Genomic DNA, 15,614 nt, shown 5'->3' on the forward strand with positions numbered 1-15,614 from the left:
CACACTTTAGATTTCCTGCCCGACATGTTATTAACTAGCCTGTGGAATAACCGCAGGTACCAGCCCTGGAAATTAACCTGACTCCTGTCTGACTGCTGAGCGTGGACACTTCCTGTGTCTGTCCTTTCAAATTAAATTCCCACATGGTCTAGTCAGATAGGTTTGGATTTATTTTGACAAGGAACAGCTCCTAATTGAGTTTCAAGTTTTTTTATTTCTTTTTCTGCAACTAAGCGACCAATGAGATCTTGCCGACTCATGACCCTTCTGGTCGACTTTTTGGGGACAGCCCTGAAGTAAAATATGTGTAAGGAGTATTTCACTTTTAGGATGCATGAATATTGCTCCTTTGAAGATGGTTCACCCTCATCTCACACCTCTATAGCTGTAGTATTGTTTTACGTGACTATAGGGGAAGACATGAAAGCCTTTTTTTCCCCTCTAACAGTAGCTCTTCACTTCTAGTCACTGTTACTGCTCATATTTGTGATGTTGCATCATAATGAGCCATTCTCATGCTGTGCTGTCAGGTTCCTGTACCGGCACCTGCTGCTGTTCTTCAGCAATCACGCCAATTTGAAGGAGAAGTCCATCTTCCAAAAGAACAGCAGCAGCGGCCTCCTCAGCCTGAGGAGTGGCATCACCCTGCACCTCTATGTGAACCAACTACCAAAGGGTGCCGCTCAGATTCCCTCCACGCTGTGAGTTTTAGACTATAAGCCTCATCCTTTAGAGTTTCTGAACGCTGTTATCTCATGAGGCACTGCAGATCAAGTGATGTGATAGTTTCAGGAACACGAGTAAGAGAAATGTCATGACAACCTAATACTGGGAGTTGCTTTGCACTCGACCTTATAAGGCTGTGATTGTTAGCAGTTAGGTCTTTATAAGAGCCACAGAAATGCCAAATCATGGTTAAGTAGCATAAGTAATGTTTGTACAAATGCAATGATGCTTTTCTTCAGCTCTGTACTCTATTCTCAGGCGCCTGAACCCGCTCTCCATTTCAGCATGGCAAGTCAACAATGAGATCAGCCTGCACCTGTCAGTGGAGGGCAAGGTGATGTATATGTTATATATATCTTATCTTTTACATTCTTTTATCTAGTGGAAGTTTCTTTTATAATATATTCAACAAAAGTAGAGTTGCATATTTCTAAACACATCACGGAATCATAATGTAAATAGCATTGCCACTGTTTCCTTTTTCGCTGCATAACTACAGATTGATTTGTTCCTTTTAAAGGTGTTCTCAGTTTTCTCGTCAGCCTTTGATCACTCTGCCTCCAAGGCAGTCAGCATGTCCGCCACAGACAAGCTCACTCAGTGGCAGGTGCTAGGATACCAGGGAGCCTTGCTCAGCCACTTCATCGAGCCCGTCTATGTCCAAAGCATCCTCATAGGCAAGTCAGCAAGTCAAGTCATGCACCTTACACTGAAATTATCAGGGTTTTTCCGACAGAAGGAATTTAAAGGCAGCCTCCCTATTTCAAGTCAGTGCTACCTTTTCCAAAGCCTGACCATTTTGGCAACAATAAAGAATTATGAAGAGCATTAAATGTATTACCATTGAGTCCAAATGCAACAGTAGAATCACTCCACAGGTGTTGTAAGGTGAGATATTATAGTAAGACCAGACAATGATAACTATAGTGACAGCAGAAAACAGAGAGGCTGAGGCTGGGCCTGGTTAACTTATGTGACACGCTGAGATCCAAAAGTGTGTTAAATAAATTTACTTATGAAAAGTCATTATCATAACGTGCACAAACTTATAAAAACTTAAAAAAAACATATTAAAATGATCACAGCAGACAAAGAAGAGGGTGGTCAACAAAAAGTACAGCGACCCACTCACCCCGTCTCTCCCAGTCACCTCAGTCACAAAGAGAAGAAATACATACATATGACGATACAAAAATATAAACCATCCCAAAACTGGTAACCTGATTTCAGAGTGAGTCACAGTTCCAAGACTTTAACTTAAATGTGCAGTCCATGATTCTGGAGAGACTGTTACTAACCAGACTCAAAACCCAAACAAACACACATGCTCCTTCAGAGGCTTGTCCCTCCAAACTCATGGAGGCGCATTGCCAAGGCAACAACAGTTACAACGGGTGAGTCAGCTGACTGAAAGCGCAATTTGGAAGAACCCACAGACTTTCGGTTAGCTTTCAGTTAGCTGCTGTAGCAACTTATACAGCCAAAGCAAACCTCAGGGCTGAGGGTCTGATACCAGACTGCAACGTCTCCTACCAGCTGGCCGTATCAGCAGCTTTCTGTTGCCTCACTGACATTAAAGCGGCTGTTTGCCCTGGCCTGATCATATCCCTTATTTTAAATTTTTTGTTTGTCTGACCTTCTCCTCTGTGGCTGATTCTCGGTCATCTCTCTTTCTTGATAATGCTCTGTGGATTTCAGACAGCAAGCAGACTGTGAGGAGAATGTAGCTGCGGAATTTGACAAAAAGTGTATTGGATTAGAATCACATACTCCGCCTCTAATTGAGATCGTTGCTCCTCACCACTTCTTTTTTAAAGCTGTGTCTACAGTATACAGGTGGTATAGCCACCTACAGCCAGAAGAACTTGACGTCGACACAAGATCCACTGCCTGACCTTGAAACTGCAAATCCTACAATCCCTGTTCAAATAATTTGGATAGGCAGCATATTAAAGTGACCATTTAGGGTCCTTTTTATACAACTAAGATAATATATTTTGAAATAAAGGTAATTCAGGGAATACAGTTACATGAATAGTTTGCTCATTGTCATAATATCGATCCACACATCCCCACAGTTAATGTGTCAGTGGGGAATGCACCTGATTGAAGTGGCTCTCGTATTCCAGGTGGCGCAGAAGACATATGCAACATACAGAGTCAGCAGTCAGAGGATCAAAACATTAGATTAATATTTTCATTTCATGTTAATATATTCATCATCCAGCACCTGCGATCCTATCCCCATGTTCTTTGTTTAACCCAGAACCTTACCTGACCTGATGCAGGACCCTGCTTGTGATCTCTATCCCTCCTAACACCTAAGAGATCATTGTGAAAGTCAGTAGGATATGCCTAATAAAGTTAGGAGGGGAAGTTGATCAGACAAATAAAATGTAAACAGGAAGTTGTTTCTCATTGTGGGTCTCAGCTCAGTACTTGCTCTCTGCTTAAGCAAGGTTGGATCTTATTGATGTCAAAACACATAAGAGTTTTAGCTGATTTTAAAAAGGGCTGTTCTATGGGGTTGGATTGAATCGCTGGTCTGGTTTTTCTGGTACCTTTGATCTGACTTAAAAAAGGATCTACGTCAGGCTTCAAATAGCATAACAAATTAGGTGTTATGCAAAAATTACTCTTTGTAACATTTGTTGTATGACATCTTGTTGGTAAAATCCTTTTTTTAATCATGTCTTTAACCATAGCTGGCCTGTACTATAGACAGATAGTGCCTCTCGCATTGGCTGAAGACCTGGCGTACATTGGAAATATTTTCCTAGTTTAAAAAAAAAAAAAAGAAGGCAAAAAGCAGGAAAAGCCCTGATGGTAAGATAAAGCATAACACCAGTGTTGCCATGGAAGCATTTGAAAGTAGCTGTGACTGAGACGAGCTTACGGACAGCCCCACATTCTCTCAAGGAAACGGTGAATCCAAAAATAGGCACTTAGGTAACACCGCGTCAGGTCTGTCTATTCAGACAACTGATGTTGGCAGCCTGTAGATTTGAAGCTGCTCGCTCATGCACTTGTGACACAACTAGCAAAGAAATTCCCCGATTTTAAAATCCTCTGTTTGACAAAAGATAACTACAACAGGTGTGAAAATATCCTACTCAAGTTTCCAAGTCAGTTCTTACAGAAGACAGCACGGTAAGATAGATTTTCCATGTGACTCCTCCCCTTTTCAGAATCATAGTGGTATATGACCCACATTTGCCCCATCTATGAGAGAGGGAAACTCCAAAATCAGTTGTATTGGATATGTGTGGAAATGTAAATATACTGACAGTCATTAAAAAATGAAGATACCACTTGACCGAAGCACAACTACATGACTGATGAATTAAATTGTTACTGTCGTCGAATGCACGACTGCAGTAGACAAAGTACAGACAAACGCACACACACATACAGTACACACTAAAAGCATTCAGGAAGAGTACAAAATTACAAACTAACTGCTAGAGCGCATTCTGTTTTATAGGTTAACATTTATCTTCTGACAGACAGTACAGGTGGCTGCCTTTCTTTGAACGGCTGAAACCTTACAACTCATTTCCTGACTAACTGCACTAACATCCCCCTGACCTACAAAGAACCCTACTTTTATTTCCATAATCATGTCAGGTACAAACACAAAAAGGGGCACCTCAGGGTTTTTCCTGGCTCAAAATGAGGTGGAGGTAGTACCATCCTGAACATGTGCACACAACTGCATGTGTACCTTGCCTTCAACTGGCTTAAGCAAACACTTGGTACAAGAAATTTATTTTACGAGTACGATTTAATTATATGATTGAAGAAAATTTGTACAACTATTTATGAAATGTAGCCAAATTTTTACATGGAAAGTCAGCTGTGTGTTATGTGAATTCCTGGATATTAAATGTTCACCTGCAGTTTTGGTTTTGTGCAGTTTTGCAGTTGTGGTCCCAGTAATAGGCCATGTGTTTTGTTCTGAAGTAGCATATCACATGACAGGTTAAGCTATGTTTGAGGCTGAGTCATGACCACAGATGCTGATAAATGGAAACTCTTGAAAAAAAAAGAAGAAGAAAAGATGGTGCTGGCAATATTGTATTACACAAGTGCACAATTGTAGGTCTCCTCATTTATTAAAGCATTTAAAAATAATGTATCTCCTCTTACACACTTTGACAGGACACCTTTTAAAGGCAGCCTATTATTTTTGATGGAATTTATTTTGATTATTTTACTTCTTATTTTCAATTTTTTGCCTTTTTCTCAGTCATATTTTTATGTATCGTAATGAACTAATGTCATATCTCATAGAAGTCTTTTAAGGCCCATAGAGTGGCGTTTACAAAGGCAGAATCCGACTGCCATTTGCAACAGCATGTAAAGACTAGCGATAATAAACTATCAGCAAATGGCAGTGAGGAGGAGTGTTGTTTTCTTTGGTGATGTTTTTTTCTGTTGTGGTGGCAAAGATGTTACCAGCAGAAACACTGTGAGGCCCTGTGCTCCCGCTTTGCTGTGGTCCAATACAGATGGTTCTGTTCTCTGTCTCTGGCAATTATGGCAGTGCCTTTCCCAGTGCACTGTGCTGATTATGATACACCACCACCACATCAGCGCACTGCCGCATTTGCAGTTACAAATGACAGAAATCCACCAAGTGCAGCACTTGTTAGAAAATAGTGTTACACACGTCAGACTTTTATCAAGAGCTGGTAGCGGGGGTGAATTTGACTGGAGGCTGCCTTGTAATTCTCCATGCAGGAAAAACCCTGCATCTTCTTATTTTATTTAGCAGTTTGATGAAATAAGGGATAAATGAGGTCTGCAGCCTGTTGCACAACTAAAACACAAGATGGATTTGATGCAATGCCACTATCTAGAGCAGTGGTTCCCAACTGGTCCAGTCAGGGGGTCGAGATTTGCCCTTTGTCATTAGTTTAAGGTCCACACGGTTTAATACATTCAACGTTATACTTGCGTTTGGCCATGTCATCAAGCTAGTTTGTTGTCTCTGTTAAGTAGCTGTCTGTTGTTCACTCACTCTACAGCTGGAAACGGCACTTCAAAATAAAACTCTGTGCCGGAAATTCACTGTACATAAATATAAAGTGTGTTTTTTACAAACCTGACATGTTTGCGAGTCACTTGCGGTGCATTCAGAATGGACCCGCGATCCACCATTTTGGAGCCACTGATCTAGAGTAAAATTTTCACAATCCCCAGGCTGTAGAAAGAGAATCCAGTGATCAAGTGTTACTGCACAAGGGTGTCTGCTAAAACATATTATCTTTTAATATCTTACAGGTGACCTTGGCTGCAGTGATATCCGTGGCATGAAAATGTCTGTGAGCCAGCGTGTGGAGGGGATCACCTCCCAGCTGCCCATGTTCTACTGCATGATGAGGCCCCACATCAGCCTGGTGCCCTCTGTGGCTGCCAACAGCACCGACAAAAGCCAGTCGACCTACTGTATCAACTGGTGCGAAGGAGACAGCTCTCTGGAAGTTGTGGATGGCCTGGAGGGCAAGACCATAGAGGAGTAAGGATGACTGTATAGGAAGTTGGCAGGAGGGTTTTCCGCTCGCAGACTGTTGAGAGACTGGATTGGATTGCAATTATCCAAAATTCATAAATAACTGCAGAGCTTACTGAGATAAAGATAATGATTACTTTTATTCCAAGTTTGAAACAAGGCAGCCTGGAAATGTAATTGGCAGGATACCAGCTGTGGGATTAACTGCAGTGTGTTCCTGAGCTCATGAAGTTCCCTTGACACTGACTGCTTTGGGATTTACTTTGAATTTCCTGTTTTGTTAGCTTTGTCTGTGATTACATTAAAGCTTTTTCTTTACACTGATTCTTTTGTTGTAGATCCCCCTTTAAGAGTGGCTCTGCTCTTGCAAGCCGTCTGTGCAAAGCCGCGATGCTGCACCGCTTCAAGTTGGTGGCCAAAGAGGCCCAGCGGCAGGACCTGCTGGCCACAAGCTCCTACAGAGAAGCCAAGGTAACCTCAACAGTAACACTTGTAATACGGCATTTACACAGGTTGCAACACTGATCCTCTGACGTTCACTTTATTTGTAAACAAAAGCACACCCTGTAGTTTCAAAATTAATCAACACACTTGCATATGGTACAATTCCCAGTGTTTAGTTTGACAGATAATGAATTTATTTGTCTCAGGCATATTGCTCACTCCTAACTTCACGTTGTCATTTCACATTTAAAATCAGCTTTGTGAGGACTGCTGTGTGTGTACTTTAGGAAAATTATTTGTAAGGTTCGTGGTTATTCGCCTTACTTCTATTGTTATTTTTTCACTGAAGAGGATGGCGAAGCCGTACCAGGAGGCCAAGAACGTGCTGAGGGCGTACCTGTACAAACAGGGCTTTGGTTCCTGGCTGGTCAAGCTGTCGGTTAGTGATAACTTCAGCATGTAAAAAAAAAAGAAAAAAAGAAAAAACACGTTATCACTGAAAGCCATTGTGTTCAGATTTTTAAAATCAAGTTCAGTTTACAACAATCAGTTGTTTCTGTGAGCCTTTACCAAGCTAGTAAGACATTTCTGTTGTGTTTTCTGAAGAGATTAGAGTTAATCTCTGTTCATGTTTAAGAGAGGTTTTGTGTTTGTGAACTCTGTTTGTGGTCTGTGACCCTCAGGGCTAGGTCGGGTTTTCAAAAGAGGAATACAGATACTTTAAATTTGTATAAAAGAGACATTTGTAGAGGCAAACAACTTCTGTTGCAGCCCACTACAGACCTTAATCAGGGTAATAGTTATTTTGTTCATTGTTTTACTGTTGAATTATTTTAAAGTATTACATGCTTTTGTGTGTAATCATAATGACCATGTACAATGTGTAATCATAACTTTGGTTTGCTACTTGTGAACTTCTCATTATGGCCCTGAGGGCTCTGGAGTATTTAAGTTAATGAGGTCATGATTGTTTCATAAAAGACCTGAGTTTGGTCTCAATAAGTTACTGTTTGTGTTTTCCACTCTTTGGAGAAAATAACATTTTTGGTCCATATTCAGCCGTTTGACTAAACACTTGATACTGAACAGTGCGATTGGCTATCACATGGATTTAAATCAATAAAATAAATCATTCCAAGCTCAAAAGTTGGTATTCAGTTCATTTTTATTTTGAAGAAATACAAAAATTACCAAGAAAACTCTCAAGGTCGGAACTGAGCACTTGTTTCGCTATTTCAAGTCCACCAAAACCTACAGCAAATTAGAATTTCAAAAAAGAAAAACTCTTTGAAGCTGTGATAACAGGACCACAATCAGAACGCTGCTCAGAGACTGTCTGTTTATCTACTGCTTCATCTGGGTAATGCACAAGAGAAAGACACTATTAGTGACAGGAAGAGAGAGAGAGAACACAGTAGATAATAAACCATTTTATTTAGAAAGAAAAGTTAATGCACACTATCCCGTGTGAACTGGCCTCAATTTACCAGCATTTCACCGTTGGGAAGTGCTGATTTCGCATCTCAGATGCAAAATGACCTTGGATATCCAGAGATTTGCACTGCAAAAATGCAGACTGCATTATGTGAAGATCAGGCTGCTCGTCACCAGATACAAACCGGTTGACCCCCATGTTGATGCAAACTGTTGATGTGCCTCACTCTGTTATTACATATACGCACACAGGAAATGCTTTGGTTTCCTGTGTATGCTATGCAGTGGATCATTTACTCTTAAAGTGTTGAGCAGCCTTGTGAATGGAGTGGTGTGTTTACTTCCTACTGCTTTGGGCGAAAGAAGGAATTGTCAGTGCATTGAGGAAGCTTGTGTTCGAGGATCAAGCCTTTCGGTTGTATGTACAGCTCCAGGTTTCATACTTACTTGTCTCCTTTTATATGTTCTCGCGTTTGCATCATATGCAGTGCAGAGTGTGATCTTTGTAAGTGTAATGCAGTGCACCAAACCCTGATAGAACTTTGCACGGTTTGTGTGGCAATTTATCAAGCGATTGAGCAGTGCTGCTTAGTTTAATTGGAATATGTATAACTTTTGACTGGTTAGGTTCTGCTCCGGTTGTGCAGATCCCCTGAGGTGATGTCTAAAGCTGATGCCTTTGTTTTTCTGTTTTAAATAATGTTGCAGGGGGGGAACCTTAACAGCAGCACATGAACAAAGTAGTGTTGGTATGATTCAGATTATACTAAAATACCACGTTGTGTAAAGGCACTGTATGTAAGTTGCCCTCTTTCCTGCTGCAGTAAGTTCATTGTTGTAACTATTTTTTGTTGTAAATTCCTCTGTTGTTTTTGTAGTTAGCAGGGAAAGTTTTGATCAAGACAAGTCATTGGTTGCCCTGTAAATCAGAGATAGTCTTCCAAGTATTCTCCCTTATCGTCGTCCACTTTTAAGACTTCATTATTGCTATGTTGTGTGTATTTTGTCTAACATCAAGCCGCCAACTCAGTTGACTTTTCTGTAAAATGGCAACCACAGTATTTTAGCACTGTGATCTTGGCTGAATCTGAAAGTGCTACATGTGATTAAATGTTGCCTTCTCTTGTATTCTTGTGTTGGACTGGAATCTTTTGTTTTAATGTTGTCAGTAGACTTTAATGTAAAGGTTTGCCCCTGTGGACATTGTTATTAATATTAGTATTTATTTATGTGGCAGGTTTTTACATCAGAAGTTAAGTTACTGATTCCGTTCCCCCTAACAGATGCAGTGTAAGATAGATATGAGGCCATCTTTCTTTTTTTTTTGTGTGGCATCAGTCACTGAGGTGATACTAGTAGGTTTAGAGATAAACAGGATATGCAACTCTATTGATGTGGTTACAAAGTGAAAACGTTTGAGACCTGAGCTCTTAGAAGCTGGAGCACCTATGCTTGAGGTGCTGTGCAGAAGGATGTGTAGTAATATGTGCTGCATTCTTGTAAATCGTGGCTTGATTCAGAAATCCACATGCCTCAGGGTTGCTTTTTTTTCCTGCCATTTTATCTCATGAATCATGTGTTCAATAAAAGATAGAACAAATCACATCAGGGGACCCATCATTCTAAGAAAGTGACATAACATTATATGAAATGATGGTAAAAAAAACCCCTTTCAAATACATTTAAAAGACAGGCACTAACTATTCAAATTATAAATTAGTGCTTTCGGGGGAAGTGACTGTCCTGGTACCCCCTATGCCATCTTTTGGTCTCTGGATCAATTTGCAGTGTTTGTGTTCGTGCAGCAAAAAACTAAAACCAGGTGAGAAAACATTGTTATTAACTGAAATAAAAAGAAACTAGACTTTAGAATAAGATGACAAACTAACTAAAATAATATTGTGTACTTACAAAAGTAAGGAAAATAAAATAAAAATATACAGGAAATGTCTTCAGTTTTAGTCTTTGTCAATTTGGACAAGTTTATCAGCACAAGAAGCACGAGGAGTCATTGGTGCATATGTTGATTGAAACTGGGATGTCTGCATGCCTTCACAAACCGTTGTGTTTGCATCTGAACTTCCTTAATCTTGCCACTGACAAATACTCCCCCATATTATAAAAACAAACATAAAACTAATACCTAAAACAGTAAAAAACTAAACTTTAAAATATTTAAAGGGATAGTTTGCATTTTTTGAAGTAGGGGTTGTTTGAGGTACTTTTCCATAGTCAGTGTATTACATACAGTAGATGTCAGTCTGCACGCCCCCACTTTGGTGAATCAAGCTGGACATGAAAGCTAAGCAATCTACTGCTATGGATGGGGTCAGCAACAAAACATATTTTAGCCCCCCAAAAAGTCCTACCTAAAAAAATCAACATCACTTTAAGTGTATGCCATATTGAGAATATTTTCACCGCTTTACCTTTCTGTCAAAGGGGGAGCTGTCAATGGCTTCAGTTACCCATCTATGCTCTTGTCAAAGCCACCAGACTGTATTGAGAAAAACAGTCATTTTAGCTCACTGACCGTGGGAGCAGCTGGTCAACTGCTGCTGCGATCAGTTAGTTTGTTTGTGTTATTATGTGACTAACCCGTTAAAACGCCAAAGTCACACAATAACACAAACCAACTGATCCAGGCAGTGATAGACCAGCAGCTCCTGTGTTCACTAATGTTAAATCACTGTTTTTCTTAATGGAGTCTGGCTTTGAAGAGAGTGATGTAACGGCTTCATTTTACTTTTGGAAATCTGTCGCCCTTTTTAAACAGGAATTGTGCAAATTTGCGGGAAAGCCCAATCAGTCTTGTTTCAGCATTGGCAGTATAAAAATAAAATCGGGGAGTGCAGCAAAATGCCGCCTGCCTACTTTTGTTTTTACAGAATGTGCCTTTTTCGGGGCAATGGGGGGCGTGAGCAAGTAACAAAACGTGTAGCTTAGCGTGTGACGTAAACAGTGACGTGTGAGGGAAGCCGCGGCTGGTCAGTCCTTCGGCGATTCTCTCGTAAGTCGGCCCGTCCTTTACTATTCCCGTCGGGCTGTTTTGTCGGCAAAACAGCCCAACATTCGCCGAAAATCTGGCAGTGTTAAAGGGGCTACTGTCTGACATCAAGGTATAACAGTGACAATACTCTCAATATAGCGTACACTTAAACTGATATTAATTTTTTAAAGTGGGACTCCACAGCAGTAGATTTCTCAGTCTCCACACCAGACTCCAGCCTGCTTCCCAAACTGGGGGCGTGTCGACAGCCATTTACTGTTTGTATTGTCTATGAATAAGTACATCATACAACCCCTCTTTCTATAATCTGCTCAATCTGAGCTATCACTTTGAACATTAAAGACAAAACTGAAACAAACCTACTCTGGAAACTAACTGGAACTAGACTGACTTGCAAACTGAACTGAAAACAGAAATTGGAAACAAAATAAAAATAAAAGCTAATAAGAAATACAAAACTATGACTACAACTCTGGCCTGTAGTGTAGAAATGATTTGAGTAGTTGGAAGAAGACAGAAAGGCACCTCTCAAAAGCAAGTCCATTTACCCTTTACTGTTATTGCATTGATCTGATTGCATGACATTTTGGAAACCATACTGTGCCCTATCACCTTAACAGTTTTAGTTGACTAAACTTCAACATAACGTAACCACGTAGGTGGCATATCAGGAAATGCCTCTATGAATCATTTCGTATGCTGTTACAATGATCATATGGTTCTTTTAGAACCCACTGAAAAATGGTATTCTGGCAATATGAGCTTCAGAGCTGAAAAGGCTCATTAATATAACAGTGGAAGGCTATGACAAACAACACACTGTGTCATCCAGTGCTGCAAATAACACTCAAACATGCTTTTAAGTTTTGCGGGTGCACTGTCCTCCAATCCTGCCTTATAATCCTCAAACAGGCCTTTTCTTCACAATCCAAATAATCTAGGTGTCTGGAGTCTGTGTTTACAGTGTAGTGAGATCCTGCTATTAGTGAATGCAGCATGTAAAACACTTTAAAATAATTAAAATGAAAATACAGAGGTGAATCTGTGTAAAAGATAAAAAATAAAAGCAGTCATGTCTTCATGTTAAAGCTGCAGTTGGTAACCTTTGGAAAATAATTTTGTCATATTTGTTGAAACTCACTATATCCACACAGACATACATGAGACATGATCTGTGGAAAAAATCATTTTCCTCTGCCCTCTCAGTTTGCTTCTAATGATGTTAACAAGAGAATGAAAAACAACTAACTAAGCAGCTTATCAAATATGAATCAAGATTCCGTTATTGCATTGTCTATTTTCATCTCGCGATTTCAGAACAGTTATTAGGGTACTGTTTAGCTGTCAAATGAGAGCGTTGCTCTGGCCGGTGGGCGGTGCTTGGTACTTCACTTGACTGTTTCCGACACAGCAGCCGGATCACATTCTCATTTTAAAGCTGAATAATACACTGAAAAATGTTTCTGAAAACAATCAAGGCAAGAAAAGGGCAATGCACTAACAGAATCTTGATTCATATTTCACCAGCGCTGCCTAGTTTGACAGTTTGACTGCAGTTTAAGACCAGTAATTGACATGAATGACAGCTGCATTAAAGGCTCTTTGTCTCTGATTGGTTGTTTTCCATTAGATGTAGTAGATTCTAGCAAAGGCCATTAGAAGCAGTATTAGGAGGAACGTATTTTTTACAAACTGCCTGTTTCATTAAACACTGTGTGGATGTAATGACAGTTTAAGCAAATATGACAAGGTTACGTTCATGGACGTTACCAACTGTAGCTTTAATGATTATGGCGACTTAAAGGGATAGTGCACCCGAAAATGAAAATTCACCTATTATCTACTCACCCATATGCCGAGGGAGGCTCAGGTGAAGTTTTAGAGTCCTCACAACACTTGCGGAGATCCAAGGGGAGAGGGGGTAGCAACACAACTCACCTAGTGGAGGCTTACGGCGTCCCAGATTCAAACGTCCAAAAACACAGAACTGAAACAACAGAATATCTCCATACTGCTCGTCCGTAGTGATCCAAGTGTCCTGAAGCCCCGACATAAAAAGTTGTTTGGAAAAATGTCATTTGAACTCTTTTTAGCCTCACTGTAGCCTGTAGCTCTAACTGCCTCTCTGTACACTGCGTTCACATGTGTGCGCTTGCGTGAGACCGAGACATGGGCACGCGTTCATGTGTGTTCACGTGCTTTCGCTGGTCTTGCACGCAAGCGTTCACATGTGAACGCCGTGTACAGAGAGGCAGTTAGAGCTACAGGCTACAGTGAGGCTAAATGACGTTTTTCCAAACAACTTATGTCAGGGCTTCAGGACACTTGGATCACTACGGACGAGCAGTATGGAGATATTTTGTGGTTTCAATTATGTGTTTTTGGACGTTTGAATCTGGGGCACCCTAAGCCTCCATTAGGTGGAGTTGTGTTGCTACCCCCTCTCCCCTTGGATCTCCGCAAGTGTTGTGAGGACTCTAAAACTTCACCTGAGCCTCCCTCGGCATATGGGTGAGTAGATAATAGGTGAATTTTCATTTTTGGGTGCACTATCCCTTTAAACGCATGGGTCTTTAAGATAAGATTTAAGAGTGGAAATTTGGGGGGTTGGTGGGGAACCAGACAGCTATTAAAGGGGAGCACCACCTAAATTAAGAATTCCAATATGCCTGGGAAAGTTCAATCAATATTTGTGAACATGAGCTCCACGCTGTCAAAGCCAGAAACCAGAGAAGTAAGTCTCAAACTTGTGATGGGTATAAAGTCTAGAGCTGTTTCACAAAGAATGGCAGCTTGATTTTGTGGACCTAGAGAACGATTTTGTTCTTCTATACCCAAACCCTTAGTGTCGTCTAGAACATCTTTCCCATGTCATTGTCTGTGGAGCAGCTCCAGACTTTCTACCATATGACATCACAAATTTTAGTTTTAATACTCTAGCTTTTTGATTTGGGAGAGTTGTTCATGTTTTTGAATAATTTCAGACCATAGGAATGACATGTATGACTTTTAAAAAGTAGTTGATTTAAAAATATATATATGTATCTTGGCTGCCACACTACTATCTTATGATGCCAAAAAACAACTAACCTGCCAACGTAGGCAAAAATAAGTGGATTTACCTTTTGGCACAACTTGCTAAGCACTGCGGGACTCTACAGAAACTGTATTTGTTCCTAAAATGACTTGACAATGAATGAATCACTATGACTTTTACTTTTCCATACTCATTGTAGACAGCCTGGTTTGTACATTTACCATTAACGTTAAGGAAATTCTGCCTCCCACAGACTGAGGTCCTATTCCTCTCTCACATTAGTTGCATCACTGCTAATGTTAAGAGGGAAAATCTGCTTTTTGGCTCTCAGAAATGTATTGTGTCTTATATATTTTATGGGTAGCTCAATCTAAAACTTAATCCAGACAGCATTCTTATTTGATGAAGTCTCTACCATCAACACATGTAAGCTAAACCATTTTTTTTTCTGGACAAATGTAATAGTAATCTTTGGAGGACGCTTTCCATAATTTTGTACATGTACTTAACGACAATACAAAAAACCTCTTTAAGATAGCATTTTATTAAGTTACACCCTCGGGTTTAGAGCACCAATATACAGCAAATAAATTAAATATTAAATATATAAATAGAAATTCAGAGCTTTACAGGAGCTTACATCAAATACATTCTCATTATTGGAGACTGAGAACTTTAAAATACATTTCACAGCAGATTTTTGTAGAAATGAGTGAAAAAATACATAATTGTGTAATAGGATTATTAATATGTAGTAAAAAACACATTGAGTACCATCTCCATATTGCAGTCACAATGCTATAAATATAAATATTTTAGAGCAGTGTTCAGTATCATAGCATCACTATAAATAGATATACCTGAGATCATTCCCCTCGACATGTATAGATGTTGCTTGGTTATATAAAATCCTTAAAACACCCAAGATATATGTTCTTGAAAAGTCCATCTGCTTGAGAGTCGATGGTTGGTGGTGTCGTCTCATACTAGATAGGGTTCAGTTGTTTTTCCTCTTGTGCAGTATTTACCGCCTGAAGTAAATTTTCTGTTTTGTTGAGAAACTCACTGAAAGGAGTTTCAGACCACAGCTCACAGTCACATTTAGTTGAGCTTGTCGGTGCCTAGAAATGAGTCGATGAGTAAGTTTAGTCCATTGCAGTAAATGTCACGTTGTAATCACATTCTTTTTTTTTTATCATTGGCACTTGATTTGGTAATACAGCATGTAGAGATACTTACATTGCCTTTCTTCCCCAGCTCTTCAGTCAGCTCATGCAGTTGTTCAAGAGCCGCGCTTATGTAGTTGTAGTCGTCTTCACATTCCACTTTGGCCGTTCCATTAAGTTCTTTTTTAACGCATTCCAGTGCTTTAGTAAAGCATTCTCTCTGTGTGTGTGAGAAAAAGATGTTTTAGCTTCCTTTCACTGTTCTGACTGAGGCAGACTTGT

General features: G+C 40.0%; 1 protein-coding gene across 2 annotated transcripts in view; it reads left to right on the plus strand.

Moving 5' to 3' along the window:
• Positions 1-15,614, plus strand: part of adad1 (adenosine deaminase domain containing 1 (testis-specific)) — a 33,279-nt gene that overhangs the window by 8,157 nt on the left and 9,508 nt on the right. The window contains exons 8-13 of one of the 2 annotated variants that reach the window (XM_050041827.1): positions 531-701; positions 985-1,060; positions 1,247-1,403; positions 6,013-6,247; positions 6,580-6,712; positions 7,035-7,754. In XM_050041827.1, the coding sequence (XP_049897784.1) occupies positions 531-701; positions 985-1,060; positions 1,247-1,403; positions 6,013-6,247; positions 6,580-6,712; positions 7,035-7,148 (886 nt within the window). In that variant the 3' untranslated portion in view covers positions 7,149-7,754. Of the gene's footprint in view, positions 1-530; positions 702-984; positions 1,061-1,246; positions 1,404-6,012; positions 6,248-6,579; positions 6,713-7,034; positions 7,755-15,614 lie in introns of those variants that run through there. The other variant, XM_050041828.1, reaches the window with a different exon arrangement.

Source organism: Epinephelus moara, chromosome 4, assembly GCF_006386435.1.
Source record: "Epinephelus moara isolate mb chromosome 4, YSFRI_EMoa_1.0, whole genome shotgun sequence".
Classification (NCBI taxonomy): Eukaryota; Metazoa; Chordata; class Actinopteri; order Perciformes; family Serranidae; genus Epinephelus; species Epinephelus moara.